The 19,438-nt window shown below is 35.7% G+C and overlaps 1 protein-coding gene across 1 annotated transcript; it reads right to left on the reverse strand.

Moving 5' to 3' along the window:
• Positions 1 to 9,943: 9,943 nt before the first annotated feature.
• LOC105039824 (protein ECERIFERUM 26-like) lies at positions 9,944 to 15,961 on the reverse strand. The gene is made up of 2 exons (XM_073249514.1): positions 15,449 to 15,961; positions 9,944 to 11,061 (listed from the first exon to the last, which is right to left on the reverse strand). The coding sequence occupies exons 1-2, from the start codon at positions 15,878 to 15,880 to the stop codon at positions 10,195 to 10,197; spliced, it is 1,299 nt and encodes a 432-aa protein (XP_073105615.1). The 5' UTR covers positions 15,881 to 15,961; the 3' UTR covers positions 9,944 to 10,194.
• Positions 15,962 to 19,438: the final 3,477 nt, after the last annotated feature.

Consider the following 19,438-nt stretch of genomic DNA (forward strand, 5'->3'; position numbering starts at 1 on the left):
ATTGATATGAGAATTGAGATTTGATTCATATTGATTATAGTAAATCTATATGATGGTTTAAATATGATATTGGACTAAGGGTTAATCAAGATTATTGTACACCAGTAAAGATATGAATGAGAATCGAAAGTTAATCTTTGATTTCAATTGAAATTTGAAATTTTAGGATAAAAAAATAATTTGATCCAACTTTTTTTGGTGAACCTAAGAAATTTTGATTGTTAGATCAGAGTGCGCAGCGGAAGCATGGTAATCTAGATTATTTTGAGTAAGTCAGGAATGATGACTCTTTGAGTTAAAGAATTATGATAGATGATATGGTTTGATACGAAAAATTTATTGATATTAGAAAGAATAATATTAAAAAAAAATAATACAATAATAATTTGATAATGAATCGATTAATTAAGAGTTGTTAATGTTTAGATAAAGAAAATTGATATACTTACTTAGAATAGAGACATTGAAAAATATAGTTTTGATTTAGATCAATTTTTGAGTTATTGATTTTTATTATGGAATGACTTAATGATAAAATTTGCTTCAAGAATTAGAATATTTAAGAGTTTGAGGGTTTGAGTAAGAAAATTTTGATGACTAGAAATAGTGATATTGATTCAATCAACAATGGTGATATTGATCTTTATGAAATGACTTAATGATGAAGTTGCATCAAGAAATAAAATATCAAAAATTCGAGAATGAGATTTAAATGATAAATCTTCAATCTTTGAAAGTATGAATAAGAGAAAATATTTTTGAATTTTGATTGATTGGGATGTCATCATATGATTCATAGAAGTATGTTTTCCTATCTTATGATGGGTTAAAATTAAGGGTGGTTAATATTTTGAAATAAATAAATAAATGAATGAATGATGATGAATGAAGCTCTTATGCAAGAATAGAGACATTGACCTTTTTCTATTCACAAGAGATAGATTTGATTTTAATTTGAGTCATAAGATATTGAATATTAATTTTTATAGAAAATAAGATCATAATTTCAAAATCTTGAAATATTAAAAATCTTTGAGACGTGGATCTTGATAAATAAGAAAATGAAGGTTCCGTTTCAGATAGATATTTGATGTACCAACTTTTTCCTTATGAAATGATTTAAGAATAAATTTGTATCAAGAATTAGAATTTTGAAATATTTGAGGATGAGATTCAAATAAAGAAATACGAAGACTCAAGCAGAAAAAATTTCGAGGACGAAATTTCTTTTAGAGGGGAAGAATGTGATAGCCCAGCCAGCCCAAACAAACCAAAAAAAAAAATGATGAAGACTCCCGCAGGGAGTCTTCTTCTCCCGACCGACTCCTAATCGGAGTCGGAAACCTCACCGGAGATGAGTCAAACTCCTCTCCTTTGGTTCTATTTAAAGGGGAGACCCTTCTCCCTTCTTCCTACCAAAGAATCCCGGGGCAAAACGGCGGCAATCGCCAAAAATTTTCTCACGGAGACCCGTCCTTGTGCCATCCAATTTCTCGCCGGAAAAGCCTCGCCGGCGTCGGAGGTAAGCTTCCTCCCCTTCCTCTCTCCTCCCCCTTCCGTTCCGTGCCGATGTGCAGGCTCGCCGGCGACCGAAGTCGCCGGATTTTGTTGCGGAAGAATCTTTTTTTTTATCGTTTTTTCGTCGCTGGTGGTCACCGTCGACCACCGGTTTGGCCTCTTCTTGCCGCGGATCATCTCTCCTCTTGCCGACGGCCGCCCCACGCCGGCTGCGCCGCCGGCCGGCCACCCAACGAGGGGACCTCAGGGTCCCCTGTTTCAGCCCAAAACAAGCCCACGGGAGAAGAAGAAAAGAAGAAGAAGAAGGAAAAGAAAAAGAAAAAGAAAAGAAGAAGGAAAAAAAAAGAAAAAGAAAAGAAAAAGAAGGAAAAGAAAAAGAAAAAGAAAAAAAAAAAAGAAAAAGAAAAAAAAAGGGGAAAAAGAAGAAGAAAAATAATATAATAATAATAATAAATAGGATTTTCTCTTCTCTCTCTTCCGTGAAGGAAAAAAAAAGAGAAAGAAAGAAAAGAAGAAAGAAAAAAAATAAATTAAATTAATTTATAAATAATAAAATATGAGAAAGAGAATTTCTCTCTCTTCCCTCTCTCTTCAACCTGAACTAGTATTTTCTCTCTCTAGAATTGGACTTTCTCTCTCTACTTTCTCTCTCTAGAATCTTCTCTCTAGATTATTTCTCTCTCCTAAGATTTTTAGAATTTTGAGAAGAATGATGATGAATTTAAATGATCTTCGTGATGGATTTTTGATCCGTGATCGTCGGATGGTACACCGACATCCACTTTGATCAGATCAAGTATTTTTAGATTTTATTTCTCATGATCTTATTGAATTGTCCACATGATAATCTTAGCATGATTTGATCTGATCGATCAAATTTGTTGAATCATATTGCCTCAAGAATCCAAGATGAGTTTTCTCTCTCTAAAAATTTTCTCTCTCTAAAATTTTCTCTTTCTAAAGTTATTTTTCTCTCTCGATCGATTTCTCTCTCTTGATCGATTTATCAATGAGAAAATTCTTTCAATAGTCCTGATCTGATTCTAATGAAGAATCCTGATCCATGATTGTCAGACAGCGTACTGGCACCCACCTTAATCAGACCATGAATCTTTAGATTTGATCATCTATAATTCCGATCTAGCCATGATTTGATTTGATCATGTTGATTTCACCACTCGAGATATTGGACCAATCGTAATGTTGAATTGTGTCACCTGATCAATTCGAATTATCCTCATGAATTCTCTCTCCTCTGATTTTCTCTCTCCACTTGATGTTATGAAATCGATGAAGAAACCTCAATCCTATCACTTCGAATCCGATTTGATCTGATAGTCAAATTTTGGATCGTTTAGGTCCTAATTAGATTTTGATTAGATGAAATTAGATGACCGGACCCAATCTAAACTGTTGAAATATGGTGTTCGTATTCTTTCTAATTATTGAAATTGATTCTATATAGGATTGTGGATTTTTGATCATGGGATATCGCGATATGATCTACGAATAGAATTTTTGGAAGAAAATTTATAGAATTATGTGGATTTATTGGAATGCGTTCGATGTAAGTAATGTTTCACTTTTTCTAGATTTATCGGCAAATTATAATGTATTCTTCTGACATGATTTGTGAAACGATGCATGAATCGGATGAATGATATTTTGTTATGAAAATATCTTATTTGAAATGTTATGATGTAGCATGATTGAACATTTTGATTTCATGATGCATTATATTGATTGATTTCGATACTATATGATTATATGTTTTATTGTCGAAATTAGAATATGAAACATGATTTATGAAGAATTATGATATAAGAAATAATAAGAATTGACAACCTGACTATGTAAAGGACCCTGCCAATGGGGGCATGTACGTTGGCAATTAATTGTCCTGAGGGTTTATGTCGCCAGCAAGACCAGCGACATGTCGTCAGAGAGACCAGCGACAAACCACCAGAGAGACCAGCGGTTCCAAAGGACATGGCTGCCAGATGATTCACAGCCTACCGCAAGCAGATACGCGGTATTATGATCCTGCCACAGGGAAAATATGGTCATAGCTCATGGTTGACGAAAAGAAATTGAAGAACAAAAGAAATTGAAATTTGGAAAAAAACTTGAATTTTCGAAAAAGAAATGAATTTGGCATGAATTATGTTGCATAATTGAAATTGATTTCGAATTGATGAACTCTATATGCTTATTTTTTATAAATGATGATTTACTTAAATGCCTGATAAAATCTGTTGAAAAGTGATCATTGCTTACTGGGCTGTCTAGCTCATTACCTCCTATTTTACTGTTTTTACAGATGTTGAAGAATTAAGATGATACAAGATATAAATAGAAGAGTGATCAGAAGCAGAATCTTCATACTTTTATTTTAGGTTGAAAGGCTTATTGAATTTGATGCAAAGCTTTTGAATCGTTGTTGAATTTATTGATATATTAAAGAAAAAGTTTTAGGTCGTTATATTTTAGATTTAAATTGTTGACTAATTATTCCGCTGTTGTTTTAGGATAGTATGATAAGATGCCTTGCATACTTATGGGAAGAGTTTTCTATGAGTATGCGGTGGTTGCCATGATCCTCGATTCAAAATCTCGGATCGGGGGCGTGACAAGTTATGACTCTGAAAAGATTTGATTGGAGGCAGGATGGTTGGAGTGATGTATTTGCAGCACCTTCATTGAGGATATCCATTATCAGCTTTATAGTTTGAGATATTTCCTTCCACAAATTGGGCGGGTGCGGTGTGTGTTTGAAAAGAGTGGCTGAGATTTTATATTAAAAAGACGAATGATTGTTCACCCAAAAAAAAAACAAGAAGAATGACTGTTTACAGTATTTTACAATATCTTCGCACGTGCTTAGTTCCAATAGATTTACTTCATTGCAATTAAAAATGGGTTTCTAGATTATGAAACTTCCGCTACGGACAGCTTTACTTGCAACAGGACAATGACCGATATGGCAAACTTCTTCTAATAACAACAGAAGAAGTTTTCCTAAGAACTCGGCATGGCCTAACACTCACTCGCTACACTTTTACGAGGCAAACAAGAATTGAATAGCAAACATAAAATTAGTGCTGAAGGAGTGCTCAAGTCTCATACAGGTAAACTTGGGCCTGGACCATTTAGCCCATCCTTTGAAAGGCACAATCGAAGTAAACCTGGGCCAAGATACCTGAATATAGGGCCCTGACCAGTAACCATACCATAACTATAGTTTGCAATATTTTATTTATTTTGGGCATCACTTCGCCTAACAAGGGGACGCCGACAGATGCCCTTACAAATTTGCAAGACCAAGACCTGGACCTGCCAGGAAATGGCTCGAAAGAAAGAACCTAAGCTGAGCCTCGGCTCCAACAAACCCTCTTGTACTCTAGATGAGAAAAAAAATCTATCAGAGCCAGCCCAAGCATTCTGTGCGTAAGCTTGCCATAAAGTAAATGACATTCAAAGAGAACCAATAGTGAAAGTAATTTTACCATAAATTTCAAAATGAAAATGGCTAGAATGTATTAATATGGACTGTTAATAGTTGTAAAGGACAAATTTCTCAGTTCAATCCACTGAGTCAAACATCATCATAGGAAGTGTATGTTTAGAGCAAAAAAAAGGAAAAAAAGAAAAAAAGAGACATCAAGTCCGATGAATGATCGATGCATCGATACCAAAAAGCTTTCATGCAAGTTGAACTACCACAAGATCGTAGAAAAAAGAAAAGTGAAACCACCACCAGCATATTCGCACATCTTAGAATACATTGGGACATGTAGAGAGAATTTTAGATGAGTAATTGACATAAGTATGAAAGCCAGAGAGGCAACGAAATAAAACACATAGATTAGAATTCTATAATCAGAATTCTATAATGGAAAGAAAGTTCTAGCATGAAGACAAATATCTTGCACAGAGCATTATCAACTGACAGTCAAATAAGCATTAGAACAGGACAGATCATGAAATCCATAGTGAACTCTTACCGACCAGCTCATCTTTCTCTAAAGAATGACATTAAGATGAAGTTTTAGTACTGGGAGGGCAATCTTGTAAGTACTGTACCTACCATGTACAAATTGAAGCAACAATCTATGATTCTCTTCCCGATTGTTATACTCAAATGCCATTCTCAATCGAAGCTCTAATGTCGTAAACCTTCTTTCTTCCCATTCCAATATTAGTACCCAAGAACAATATTGGAGTTTTAGATCATGCCATCATGTTATAATACTTTCTCTGAGAGAAAGTCGGGGTGATTCAAATAGAGGATATAACTTATGTAAGTAGTTTTATGCAGATGGTGTATCAATATTCGGGGGTTAACGGGCTCGGGTTACTTGCACTAAGGTGGGTCTGGCCTTGCTTCCACTAAATAGAATGCAAAGTCCAGGTCGAAAAGAATAAAAATTAAAAAAGAAGTGGTTACCCTGATAAATACTATAATGTCTCCTAGTACCAACAAGACATGACCTACTCACTTATAACTATGTTCAACTTGAACTAAAGCCAGAAACTTGATTCAGATATTGCATTCCAACAATTGACAAATCGATAAAAGAGAGAGAGAGAGAAAAAGATCACAAAGAAAAGCAATCCATACACTTGACCTAACTTCAAGAATCCCACGGACCTGGCATCCAGCTTCAGTTCTCCTTAAAGCAAAGGACAAACTAATTACATAGGGAAGTAAAGTCTATGCAACGTGTAAAACCTATACGAGTGGCCACAGAATTTAAGAGTGACCGTCTATGTTAAATAGGAACTTCTTCAAGTACTTATAAAGTGTGGTTTCGTCAATGTGTCAAATGAACTTGGTGGTTGTAAATCAGTGACAGGAAAAGGGGACAGAAGAACTATTGGTACATTGCAAAGGATAATTGCCCTCATATGGATAAGTCTAGTACACAAACAAGATAGTGTAAAATGGAATGATGCAATTTATACATCTCTAATATGTTAAATATCAAGTATTAATATTATCTTCTTTTTCTTTCTTCTAAGGATCCAAATAAATGTCCAACAACTCTATTGGTCTCTCTAAGGAAAAGAGTCATCAAATGCAAATAAGACAAATATGTTCAATATCGATGCAGATTGGGAACTTCTTTTGAAGCGCATAGTTGGCATGCATTTTGGTCCATAAAAAGATGGCACTGTAAATAAGACCGTCAAAAATGCATACTTCAGAGTAATTGATTATCTTTGAATTCAGGAACTTCTTACTTTGCTTTCGATATGCTTGTCCGATCCTCAATTGCAAAGGCCCAACTTTCAGATATTTTGATTTGATTGCATTATGGTAAGCTTCAGGATGAAAAAAAAATACAAATACATTGTAAAGCCTAGATAAGTGATGTGACTCTTCTGCATTAAACATTTTCAGACCTCCAAAATGCTGTTTTAAAGCTTCTTTGAGTACATCACCTGGCACCAAAGAAGCTTATCTTCACCAAAAACCATATTAGCATCAAACTCATAACATAGAAAAATCAAAAATTTCTATACTTTACCTTAGCATCCCTTATAAATATTTTTGTCTCAACAGCCCAATATCCAGATTGTAAATGTATCATGTCAGAATTTGCCAGCTGATATGCCGACCTCTCGCTGATAAAATAGCATGTTAGGTGGTGGAACAGATAAACACAATGTGGACTATTTATTTAAGCTTAGTACCTAGTGTTTTTGGTGCTCCAATTAGAGTCTTTGTCCTTTAAAAAGCTTATATAGCTTAGGTGCATGCCTCTGATGGCATAAAAGAGTGCTGTTTCATCATTAGAATCCCTCCTATGCACGAGATCAATATCTTGAGCATATAAAACAATCAAAATATCAAGAAACCCATGTGCAACGGCAAGGTGGAACGGCGTTATCCCCTCGATATCTGCCAATACATTAGCACCATTTTTCAACAGTAGCCAAGCAATCCTGCCATCCAAATAAATTGATTAATATTAAAAAATAAATATTATTTTACTAGATCATGTGATGGTTTTATTTATATACTTTTTGTTACCGTTCTGGGCTAAAGAGTAGTGTAATGTAGTGTACTTGACTTCATCAGTATAGTCAATATTTATGTTAAATTTCAGCAAGATATTGAAAGAAATTTTTATCAAGTGAATGCCTATGACATAATCTATCCATGCTACTCAATACGTCGATAGATTTTTACAAAACTCTGCTTCTGCAGATCTTAAAACTGATGATAACAAATAACTATTTTCATTACAAGTTGTATTCGAGAGTAGTCAGTTAGTGAACTAATTTTTTTTATTTGAAGCTTTATATTATAGCTTATATAAATATAATTTCTAAAAATATAGTTAGATACTAATTTTTTTATTTTATTTTTTCAGCTTTTCGATACTTCATTGCTCATTGCTGTACTAAAGGCTACTTGCAGAATATGTATTATCCCAAATGAAGGCCAACCCTTCTGAATTTCTGCAAGTTATTTTATAAGTAGCTCTTGGTACAGCAATGAGATATAGAAAAGCTAAAAAAATAAAATAAAAAAAATTAGTCCATAACTATATTTCTAAAAATTATATTTATATGAACTACGCTTCAAATAAAAAAAAATTAGTTTACTAACTGACTGCTCTCGAATACAACTTGTAATGAAAATAGTTATTTGGTATTATCAGTTTTAAGATATGTAGAAACAGAATTTTGTAAAGTCTATCGATGTATTGAATAGCATGGATATTTGTAGCTCGATAAAGATTGTGTTATAGGCATTCACTTGATGAAGATTTTCTTCAATGTCTTTCAAAAGTGCCACCAATTCAGAAGATAAGCCTATGGAGCCCCAGCTTTCCTAAAATAATGTAGCAAAAACAAGAATCAAGATAAAAGACAGAATGTAGATTAGATTGGGCATTGATAACAGTTCAAATTCATTTCAGCTAGAGATATTTCTCATACAAATAAATCAAGCAACATGAATTCCTTCATTTAAGGCTTTACTCATTAACTCTATTTATTAGACATATATGGCAACTAGAAAAATCCTTTCAAAATCACCTAAACATTACTAGCATCGTCATTATCAAAGAAGAAGAGTAACTGAACAAAAAATAAAAAATGTTTGAAACACTAAACATAAAAGCATTTTAATATTTAGGCAAACAAATATGGTGCGATCTAAATAGTTTAACGTGCTGTTCCAGAGACTTCTTTCCCATTTTATGGCTTTAATGGTAGAGGAGAAAGTTTTCAATGAACTTTACATTATGCTCACATTCCCCACGTCAATAAAATGCATCCGATACATTAGATAGACAATTATGCAAGGAAAACAAGAAGTGAAATAGACTCTAGAAATCAAGAAGATCGGAAAGAAAAAAAAAATTCAAAATGCTATGGATCAGCCAAAATCAAAAAATAAAAAGAAAATTACTAAGGCAATCAAAACTATCATAAAAATTAATTTTATAAAAAAAAAGAGACTCAAGAGGATTGAATCTCAGAAAGCATTGAAACCAAGAAAAAATAAATCGAGATCCAGTTTTGAGGAAAGAAAGAATAGAAAAAGTAAATCGATCGCAGGGGTCCACGGTCGGGGAGCTTGGGGGCGGGGAGGGCGGCCTCCTGGGCGGCGAGCTTGGCGGCATCCTTCTTGTCATAGAAGGGCTCGGCGATCTCCCTCCTTAGTGTTCTCAATCGACTTCGCCACGCCTGGAGCTCTCTCCGAGCAGCTCGTGAGAGAAGTTTTGTGGTTTAGGGTTTTGAGAGGAGAAGCCCTTGGGTAGGCGAAGGGGGCTGGTTATATTGTTTGATGGTCTGACCCACCCGGATCCGTTGGTGCTGGGGGTCCAGTGATCCAACGGTTAATACCATCTGATTTCGTTTTGTTTCGACACGTGTAGATTCATGTAAGGAGCACGAAGTATGATGGATAGTTCATTGGTTCTGATTTTAAGAGATTTTTTTTTTCATAGAAAGTTGTTTTATTTTAGTTTGATAAACACTTTCTCACTTTGATTGTTACAGTTGAATATTTATCCAACAAATTATTTTTATTCGGTTTACCATATCATCTTTTTATTCTGTTTTATGTTTTTTAAAATAAAAAGAATAAGTCGATGTAAAAAATATGCTAGGTTCCTTAGGTGTTTTACATTTCTAAAAAAAGATAAAAATAAGAAAAATCTTAAATCTACTTCCTCTTTTTTTTTTGTTGGGTACAAATTCAACTTTCTTCTTTGCGAAGTATAGCAAATATTGAGAATTATTTCTATAGGTGCTGCTACTACTACCAATAAAAGACGATAAGAAAATTGGAAGCTACAAACGAGAAACTGAACGCAGGTATCACTCATAAGCTTCTTAATGTTTGATACTCTACATACTTTTTGAAACATGATGTCATTGTCATTGTTTCCATAACATAATATAGTTTACATAAACCACTTCTAATTTATATTTAACATAAAACATGCATTACATTGACAATGGCCAGGATTTCTTTATTGAAGCTTTACAACTTGAAAACCTGTTATGCAAGCAAAATTAAACCCTACTGATTCATCCAGCATGCTTAGATAATTAATCAACAATTGGCAGCTTATCTTGTCTTTCACCTCCCTATGGTGCCTTTATTTTGAGAATTTTACATTTATTCTGGACAGAGAAAATTCTCATGTCTTCTTAAGCAATACCCCATGCACTCTCCAGTGCCTCCCGAAGTGGAGAGATCTGATCTTCTGGTAGAATGAGCATTACCATTTTTCCTCCACTTCCACCACTGCCATAAGTTTTTTGTGGACACTGAAGCACCAGCACTGCTCCTTCATCACCTACACCATCAATACTGAAGTCTACATGAATGGGCTTTTGATCCTTCAGCTCCAACTCATACAATGGAACCCCTTCCATGTCAATAAAAGTCAGATTTGCACCATAAATAATAAAATCTGGTGTCCCACTTTCTCCTTCCACCAAATCTTCGATCATCTTTGTTTCAATTACTTGCTGTTTAGCAATTATGGATGCTAGCTCTGAGACGGCAACCTTGGAAGGGAAGAAGTCCGACACAACTGTACCTATCTTTTGCTCATTGCTAAGAAGCCAACTTCTTTTTACTGAAGGGTCATTCTTGCAAATTGTCACCAACGTGGGTTCTTTATCTTTTCTAATCTTCGCCAAGCATTGCCAGATTAGAGCTGAAATGATTTCAAAGGATGAAACTTGACTCGATTCCTTTGCTTGTATCTGCTTGATCTTTGCTTCAGTAATTTGGAAGGAGTACGTTGCCATTTTACTATTGTTCAAAGATAGCCAGGGATCTCCAACAAGTTCGACTTGCTTAACTGAAAGTAGTTCGAGGGAGGTAGGTGACTTTATAAGAGTCTTTTCTGTTTTGATTTTATGATTGTGGATGGGCTGGCATTTAGGACTACCACCACTGAGTAACTGTGCCCACAGGTTGATAAAATTTGTAGCTGTTATTGCATCTCCAAGGACATGAGACCAGCTGAATCCAATTGCCATTCCTCCACACTTGAATCGAGTAAACTGAAAAAAGAATAAACAGAAGGAGAGTGATTAGTTGATAAAATTAATCAACTATACTGTGGTAGTTAGAGTATTTTTAACTTGATTGAAAGTGATAATATAATAAAACTATGAAGAGGATATTCTAACCAAATGTTAGATTCTAGATAGATTTGATCCATGTTGAATCCAAATCCAAACCTGACGAGAAAAAAAGGATTTAGATCTGATAGGGTGTTTAGGTTATGAGGGTGGGCTTTGACGCAAAAACAAGGTTACTCATTGTGATCTAGGTGACATGGATTTAAAACATAGAAACTACTCTGAAAGCAAGGGGAAGGTTGCGAAATGTGACTCTTCTTAGACCTTAGAGCGGTAATATCCTCAAACCTCACTAGAATGCCCCTTTTTTCTAGCAAGTTCAGCTTATGTTAAAATGTAAGTGTCACTCCATTGATTTTATCCAAATTAGTTTGTCTTCAATAGTATTTCCCAAACATTGAAAATGTTAATTATTGATGTCAGCATTGGTTAGTCTTTAATAGCATTATATTTGACTTCTTTGTGCTTAGAGAGTTACTTGTCACCAAGAGAAACCTAATTTCCTAAATCTCTTTGTTATATGGATCCCTATAACTGAGGGTATTCTCAATCCTGATGCTACTAGATCTTACATGTAACCTATAATTCGAGAAGATAACATATATTTAAATTATGATATGGATGGCAAAGTTATGTGTGCTTTCACAAAGTATGAAATCCTTAATAATTGAAGCGGTTACCATTTTGGATGTAAATGAAGCTAGATACACCTATCAATTTCCAGCATTCTATACCGGTCTATATTTGTTGCAATGTGTTCAACAATTACATATTTAAATAGGATTTGATGGATATTAAAACCTAGATATATGTTACTAAAAAAAACTTAGATATAAAATATAATTTGAATAGATATCAATAAAATAACTATATACTATACACCTACCTCAATAACAAGAGTACTCACACCTTAAACAGCCTGAGCAAATTATATGACTCTCTAGATTGGGTCCAATAAATCCGCTTATTGCTAATTTTGAAAGATACTTCGAGATATTAGTATGCCCCCAATAAGTCACAAATTCAATTTTCTCTTATCGAGCCGAATGGCTTGACAAACCATGGCTAAGACATTTCTCATTTAAAAATTGACGAGCATCTTTTTATTTTCTTAGATATGCATGCATTAGGTTTTAAATCTTTTAGCACCAAGTATATATTTATAATTCTCAAATAATTGTATAAAAGGGTCAGGATCATATCTTTCTTTCCTTACGATATAACAATTAGGTTTTGATTTAGACCCCAACCTAATGGATCATTATGGAGGTTAAATAGACCACCGAGACATGGTCCAAAACCCTGCAATAATGGTAGTAATAGTGTAATCAATCATAGGCTACTCAGTGTTTGTGAGCTATTTTATTTATATTTTTTCAAAGTATATGACCAAATTAAAAAGGGATGTATGAATTCTATATAAAAATAAGCGGGTAAGGTTCAAATTTATTCAACCAGCCACATGATAGGCTTAACCTATAAATTTATTGCATTTCCTTCTACTAGAACTAGAAGCAATTTATTGTTGTTAATTTTTATACAACTTGGAGGAAGGCAAAGAGGCGTGGATCTTACGTGATGCACATGTGGCACAGTAGAATGCTGTATAGCCATAGGACATGGATAGCCATCATCAAGAGATGGATCACCATCAAACAAAATAGTCTACGAATATATATATCGACCATGCATAATGTACATGGGTTGATAACTGTTCATCTCTTGATAGCGGCTTTCTAGAAATACATAGCATTTTTACGATGCACATGCTGCATCATAAAAGATTATGATTGAATAGAAGTTTCATCTGCAAGAAAAGCGAGGCATTGTTGATGCACCATTTGGTGCATCGTACCCAAACCGAATTTACTTGTTTTTGTTGGAAAAGATAACAGAGTTCGGGTTGGACCTTATGTAGCACGCTGTACACTAGGCCCTCTCTCTTGAGTCCACGTCTATAAAGAATCACTTCCATGCCACTTATTTCTGCTGATGGTTTACTCCCGATTGATGGATAATGTATGGCCCCACAAATGCTGTGAGGCCTAATGAAGATGGCGTATGGGTTATGACCACGTGGCCATCCAGATTGAGTGACGATAGCTTGCCTACTAGATACCTATCAAATTTACCGCCTCTCTAAATTTTAGCTCAAACCACTGTTTTAACTATAGTGAATCATGCTGATTCTACCTTGTGGGTGGCTGTAACAGGTATTCTTTCTGATTGTTAATTATTTTATTTTCTGATTTCTATGGATATATATATTCTATATTGGTTTAATAAATTCGGTTTATCAAAAAAAATGGAACTTGCTAACTTAGCCAATGACTGTATCCAAGTCATGACCTTTCTATAACAAATTGGGCCAAATTTTGGACCCATACCAGGTCCAAACCGGTCAAACTCTAGCATGAATTATTCGCAGAAGTGGATCCGGTTTAGGTGGAAAAGCTGATTTGGTTCGGATAAGCAATCTACCATAGTTACCAGAATAATGTGGACTTCGGGACACAACAGCTACACAAGTGCATTAACTAAATGGATTCTGAGACGGAATCTGGTAGATAAATGAGTAATGATAGTTGGAGATATGTCACGTGTTATTAAGGGTTTGAGTAGGTTCTTTATAATTGTGATAGACGTCTTAGTCAGATAATTAAGTTAATGAGGGCCAATATAGTCTCCAACCAAGGACCACCTCCCCACCTTTATGTGATATTTATGGTTGTGGCTTTACTAAAGAATTAACTAGATTTTGTTTTGAGGGGGGAAAAAAGAATTAACTAGTTTATTTTTCTGAAGCCGTGGTCCTGGTTGATGCATTTAGAGTAGCTACTCTCTCAAGTACAAAGAAATCAAGTTTTACTGCCATTAAATTATGTTTTATTTTTTATGAAAAATAAGAAGGTGAAAGCAGAAGAGTGCATGGGGATATGCGTTATTATCCAATAACTTTACATAAACAAACACCAACCTAAGGCCTCCCCACATCATCAACCGTTCAGATTCGTAGCTTTGGTTTCTTGACTACGTGGCATCTAATCTGAGGTCCTAGTACAATACTCCCATGACTTGAGAAGGCTTTTTCCGGAAACCAAGCAAAACGCATGGTCGCTTGGAGTTCACGTTGCCGCTTCCAATCTCGACAAAACAGTTTCTTTCCCTAGCACTTTTGGATGTCTTAAAATACTAGGGATGGTATCTGATAAAAAGAAGCATCTAAGTCTGCATTAAAACTATAATATGGTGCGTACGCTGCACAGATATTGATATCTTACCGTCGCATGCACCAAGGTGGCTATGCACCGTGCAAATCAGCTCATCTCCTTTTTGTGGCTAATCATTGAGACAAATGTATAATGAATGGAACCCACAAGAGAGAGATAAGATGATGGGCTTGACGTGCAGCAATGGAGTGTAATTTCTCCAAGCTAAGACCATATGTTGCACGTGAGGCTTTGTTCATTTGTTCATCAGAATGAGGTGTCCGACATTAAAAAAATATATTTGGTACTATATGGTGACGCACTACACCAATCATGTATCTCAATTTCTGTAAACTCCATTCATCATGTACTTATTTCTGATAGCCATCTCATACACATTATCTCTAATTATCCCAGCACTGCACCACTAATGTGATGCTCATGGTGCAAGATATAATTTTTTCGTACATGAGAGAAAAATGACCGTCACGTATCCAAGAGAAACTGCACTCCTTAATGAGATGGAGATCTAAATTTTCTCTTTTAATTTGTCAAAACTTTGAAAATTATATGCATCGGGATGTAGCAATATGTTCTGCCTTTTATTTTCTCCTAAAAAAATTTAAATAAGAGCGTAGATGTAGCATCACTTTACAAACAAGTATTCTGCAACACATATTTACTTTCTCATACGAAGCTTCAATGATGATGATGGTTACGGTCAATAGTCTTACAAACAAAAGTCTACCATGGCATTAAGATTGAAAGAAGTTAGGTTAAACTAACTGCTGAGTTCTCTCATGTTTCTTGCACGCTATTGCTAGCCAGGTCCCCTATATATGGCACCGAACAAGACTGTAAATGTTGCAAATAGGGTGGCTTGACATGATCGTGAAGATTTCACTATACCAACATCCATTTTTGCTATCAATCGAGAAACTCTGGCGTTAACGATTAAGGAGAAGTTGATTGAAGTCTAGTTGATCGAAGCTAGCTAGCGATGCGATCATAATCTGACGATAAGATTTATAGAAGACATCAAACATTGTAGAAATCCATAGAATAACAAGTTATAATATGAGGGGATAAAGGATCACCTGAACAAAGACCAGCGGAGAAAACTGCAAGTCTGGACCAAGCACCTTCTCTGGCACAAGTTGTCTCCATCGAGATGAGTCCTTGATCTCCAACCACTCCTCCAGCGTCACACCACACTTTGTCTCCACAATCCTAACTCCACAGTCATTACACTTAACATATGGCCGCCCGTTGTCCGTTCGCCGGATTCGACCGGACACCGGGTGGTAGACATCCAGCCAGGGGAACATGGGCCCCTTCAAGTCCTGAATTGTGAGGTTGTCGATGATTTCATTGGCCTTGAAGTAGTACACACTCCTCAAGTAGTGCAGCTTCATGACCAGATCGATGTTCGCAAGCTCATAGACGATGGTCTCGCCGGTGACACTGCCGGGGACCACCGTGGACAGCTTGTGGCCATAGACGGCAGGCAATTCATCTTCAACAACCATGGTTTGTATTGCTATAGGAGACTAGCTAGCTAGAGATGGAAGCAAAGAGAGAAGGGATCACTAGCAAGGCATATGGTGCGCTTTGCCTTGGGGCATACATATATAGTGGAGACTGTAGAGAGAGAGAGAGAGCTGGATGGTGGGGGAGGTAAGCTGCTATCATGACCGGTGTGAGTTTTAAATGAAGGGTCCTTAAATTATGTAGTCTTCCGGGCAGTTGGGGTAGCACTTAAATGTTGAGAAAATAAAGGCACATTGATGCGCCATTTGATGCGGTGAAAGGGAGCACAAACCCCGTGTTAAAAGCTCTGGCCAGCATGGACTCCGACTAAAGTGAGGACAAAAGATGATGGAAAGGCTTTGGCCTCACGGCGGCCTCCGCACGCTATGGAGGGGAGACGACAGAAAAAATTCACTTGAACGCATGCTTTTGGTGATTTTTTTTTCTTATTTTTTGGGTAGAAAGAACGTATATATAATTACTCCAGCTTTAACTGTGATAGCCCAGCCAGCCCAAACAAATAAAAAATAAATAAATAAAGAAGACTCTCGCAGGGAGTCTTCTTCTCCCGATCGGCTCCTAATCGGAGTCGGAAATTTCATCGGAGAGGAGTCAAACTCCTCTCCTCCGGTTCTATTTAAAGAGGAGACCTTTCTCCCTTCTTCCTACCAAAGAATTTCGGGGCAAAACGGCGGCAATCACCGGAAATTTCTCACGGAGACCCATTCCTGTGCCGTCCAATTTCTCGCCGGAAAAACCTCACCGGCGTCGGAGGTAAGCTTGCTCCCCTTTCTCTCTCCTCCCCCTTCCTTCCCGTGCCGATGTGCACGCTCGCCGGCGACCAAAGTCGCCGGATTTTGTTGCGGAAGTAACCTTCATTTTTGCCGTTTCTCTTTGATTCCGACGCCGGTGGTCACCGCCGACCATCGGGTTTGGCCTCCTCTTGCCGTCGGGTCGCCTCTCCTCCTGCCGACGGCCGCCCCATGCGGGTTGCACCGTCGGCCGGCCAGCTAACGAGGGGACCTCAAGGTCCCCTGTTTCAGCCCAAAAGAAATCCACGGGAAAGAAGAAAAGAATAAGAAGAAAGAAAAGAAAAAGAAAAGAAGAAGAAGGAAAAGAAGAGAAAAAGGAAAGAAAAAGAAGAAAAAGAAAAGAAAAAGAAAAAGGAAAAGAAAAAAAAAAGAAAGAAGAAAAATAAAATAATAATAATATAATAATATAATAAATAGGATTTTCTCTCCTCTCTCTTCCGTGAAAAAAAGAAAAAAAGGGAAAGAAAAGAAGAAGAAAAAAAATAAAAATAAAAATAAATTAATAAATAATGATATAAATAATAAAATATGAAAAAGAGAGTTTCTCTCTCTTTCCTCTCTCTCTCTTCAGCCTGAACTAGTATTTTCTCTCTCTAGAATTGGATTTTCTCTCTCTACTTTCTCTCTCTAGAATCCTCCCTCTGGATTATTTCTCTCTCCTAAGATTTTTAAAATTTTGAGAATAATGATGATGAATTTAAATGATCTTCATGATGGATTTTTGATCTGTGATCGTCGGATGGTACACCGACATCCACTTTGATCAGATCAAGTATTTTTAGATTTTATTTCTCATGATTTTATTAAATTATCTACATGATAATGTTAGCATGATTTGATCTGATCGATCGAATTTGTTGAATCATATCATCTGAGGAGTCCAAGATGAATTTTCTCTCTCTAAAATTTTCTCTCTCTTGATTGATTCTCTCTCTAAAAAGGTTAGTAAATGAAGAAATTTCTTTTAATAGTCCTGATCTGATTCTAATGAAGAACTCTGATCCATGATTGTCAGACAGCGTACTGGCACCCACCTTAATCAGACCATGAATCTTTAGATTTGATCATCCATGATTTCGATCTAGCCATGACTTGATTTGATCATGTTGATTTCACCAATCGAGATATTGGACCAATCGTAATGTTGGATTGTGTCACCTGATCAATTCGAATTATACCTCATAAATTCTCTCTCCTCTGATTTTCTCTCTCTACTTGATTTTATGAAATCGATGAAGAACTCTCGGTCCTATCACTTCGAATCCGATTTGATCTGACAGTCAAATTTTGGATCGTTTTGGTCCTAATTAGATTTTGATTAGATGAAATTAGATGACCGGACCCAATCTAAACCGTTGAAATATGGTGTTCGTATTCTTTCTAATTATTGAAATTGATTCTGTATAGGATTGTGGATGTTTGATCATGGGATATCGCGATATGATCTACGAACAGAATTTTTGAAAGAAAATTTATAGAATTATGTGGATTTATTGAAATGCGTTCGAGGTAAGTAATGTTTCATTTTTTCTAGATTTATCGATAAATTATAATATATTTTTCTGACATGATTTGTGAAACGATGCATGAATTGAATGAATGATATTTTATTATGAAAATATATTATTTGAAATGTTATGATGAAGCATAATTGATCATATTGATTTCATGATGCATTATATTGATTGATTTCGATACTACATGATTATATATTTTATTATCGAAATTAGAATATGAAATATGATTTATGAAGAATTATGAAATAAGAAACATGATGAATTGACAACCTGACTATGTAAAGGACCCTGCCAATGGGGGCATATACGTTGGCAATTGATTGTCCTGAGGATTTATGTCGCCAGCGAGACCAGCGACATGTCGCCAGAGAGACCAGCGACAAACCGTCAGAGAGACCAGCGGTTCCAAAGGACATGGCTGCCAGATGATTCGTAGCCTACCGCAAGCAGATACGCGGTATTATGGCCCTGCCACAGGAAAAATATGGTCATAGCTCATGGTTGACGAAAAGAATTTAAGAACGAAAGAAATTGAAATCTCGAAAGAAACTTGAATTTTCGAAAAAAAAATGAATTTGGCATGAATTATATTGCATAATTGAAAATTGATTTCGAATTGATGAACTCTATATGCTTATTTTCTATAAATGATTATTTACTTAAATGCCTGATGAAATCTGTTGAGAAGTGATCATTGCTTACTGGACTGTCTAGCTCATTATCTTCTATTTTACTATTTTTACAGATGTTGAGGAATTAAGATGATACAAGATATGAATGGAAGAGTGATCAGAAGCAGAATCCTTATACTTTTATTTTATGTTGAAAGTCTTATTGAATTTGGTGTAAGACCTATGAATCATTGTTGAATTTATTAAGATATTAAAGAAGAAATTTAGATCGTTATGCTTTGGATTTTGAATTATTGTCTAATTATTTCGCTGTTGTTTTAGAATAGTTTGATAAGATGCCTTGCATGCTTATGGAAAAAGTTTTCTATGAGTATGCAGCGGTTGCCATGACCCTCGATTCACAATCTCGGATCGGGGGCGTGACAATTAAAGTGGTATCAGAGCATAAGTGGATAAATTATGAAATATAGAATCAGATATAGAATGGGTGTTAGTGGATAGACACCAGGGACATTATAGTGTAGATCTTTGATGATTGTAGTGGGAGAAATATTTAAAAATTTTGGTTAAACATTGAGATTATGTATAAAAGGATC

Source organism: Elaeis guineensis, chromosome 1 (genome assembly GCF_000442705.2).
Source record: "Elaeis guineensis isolate ETL-2024a chromosome 1, EG11, whole genome shotgun sequence".
NCBI classification, from domain to species: Eukaryota; Viridiplantae; Streptophyta; class Magnoliopsida; order Arecales; family Arecaceae; genus Elaeis; species Elaeis guineensis.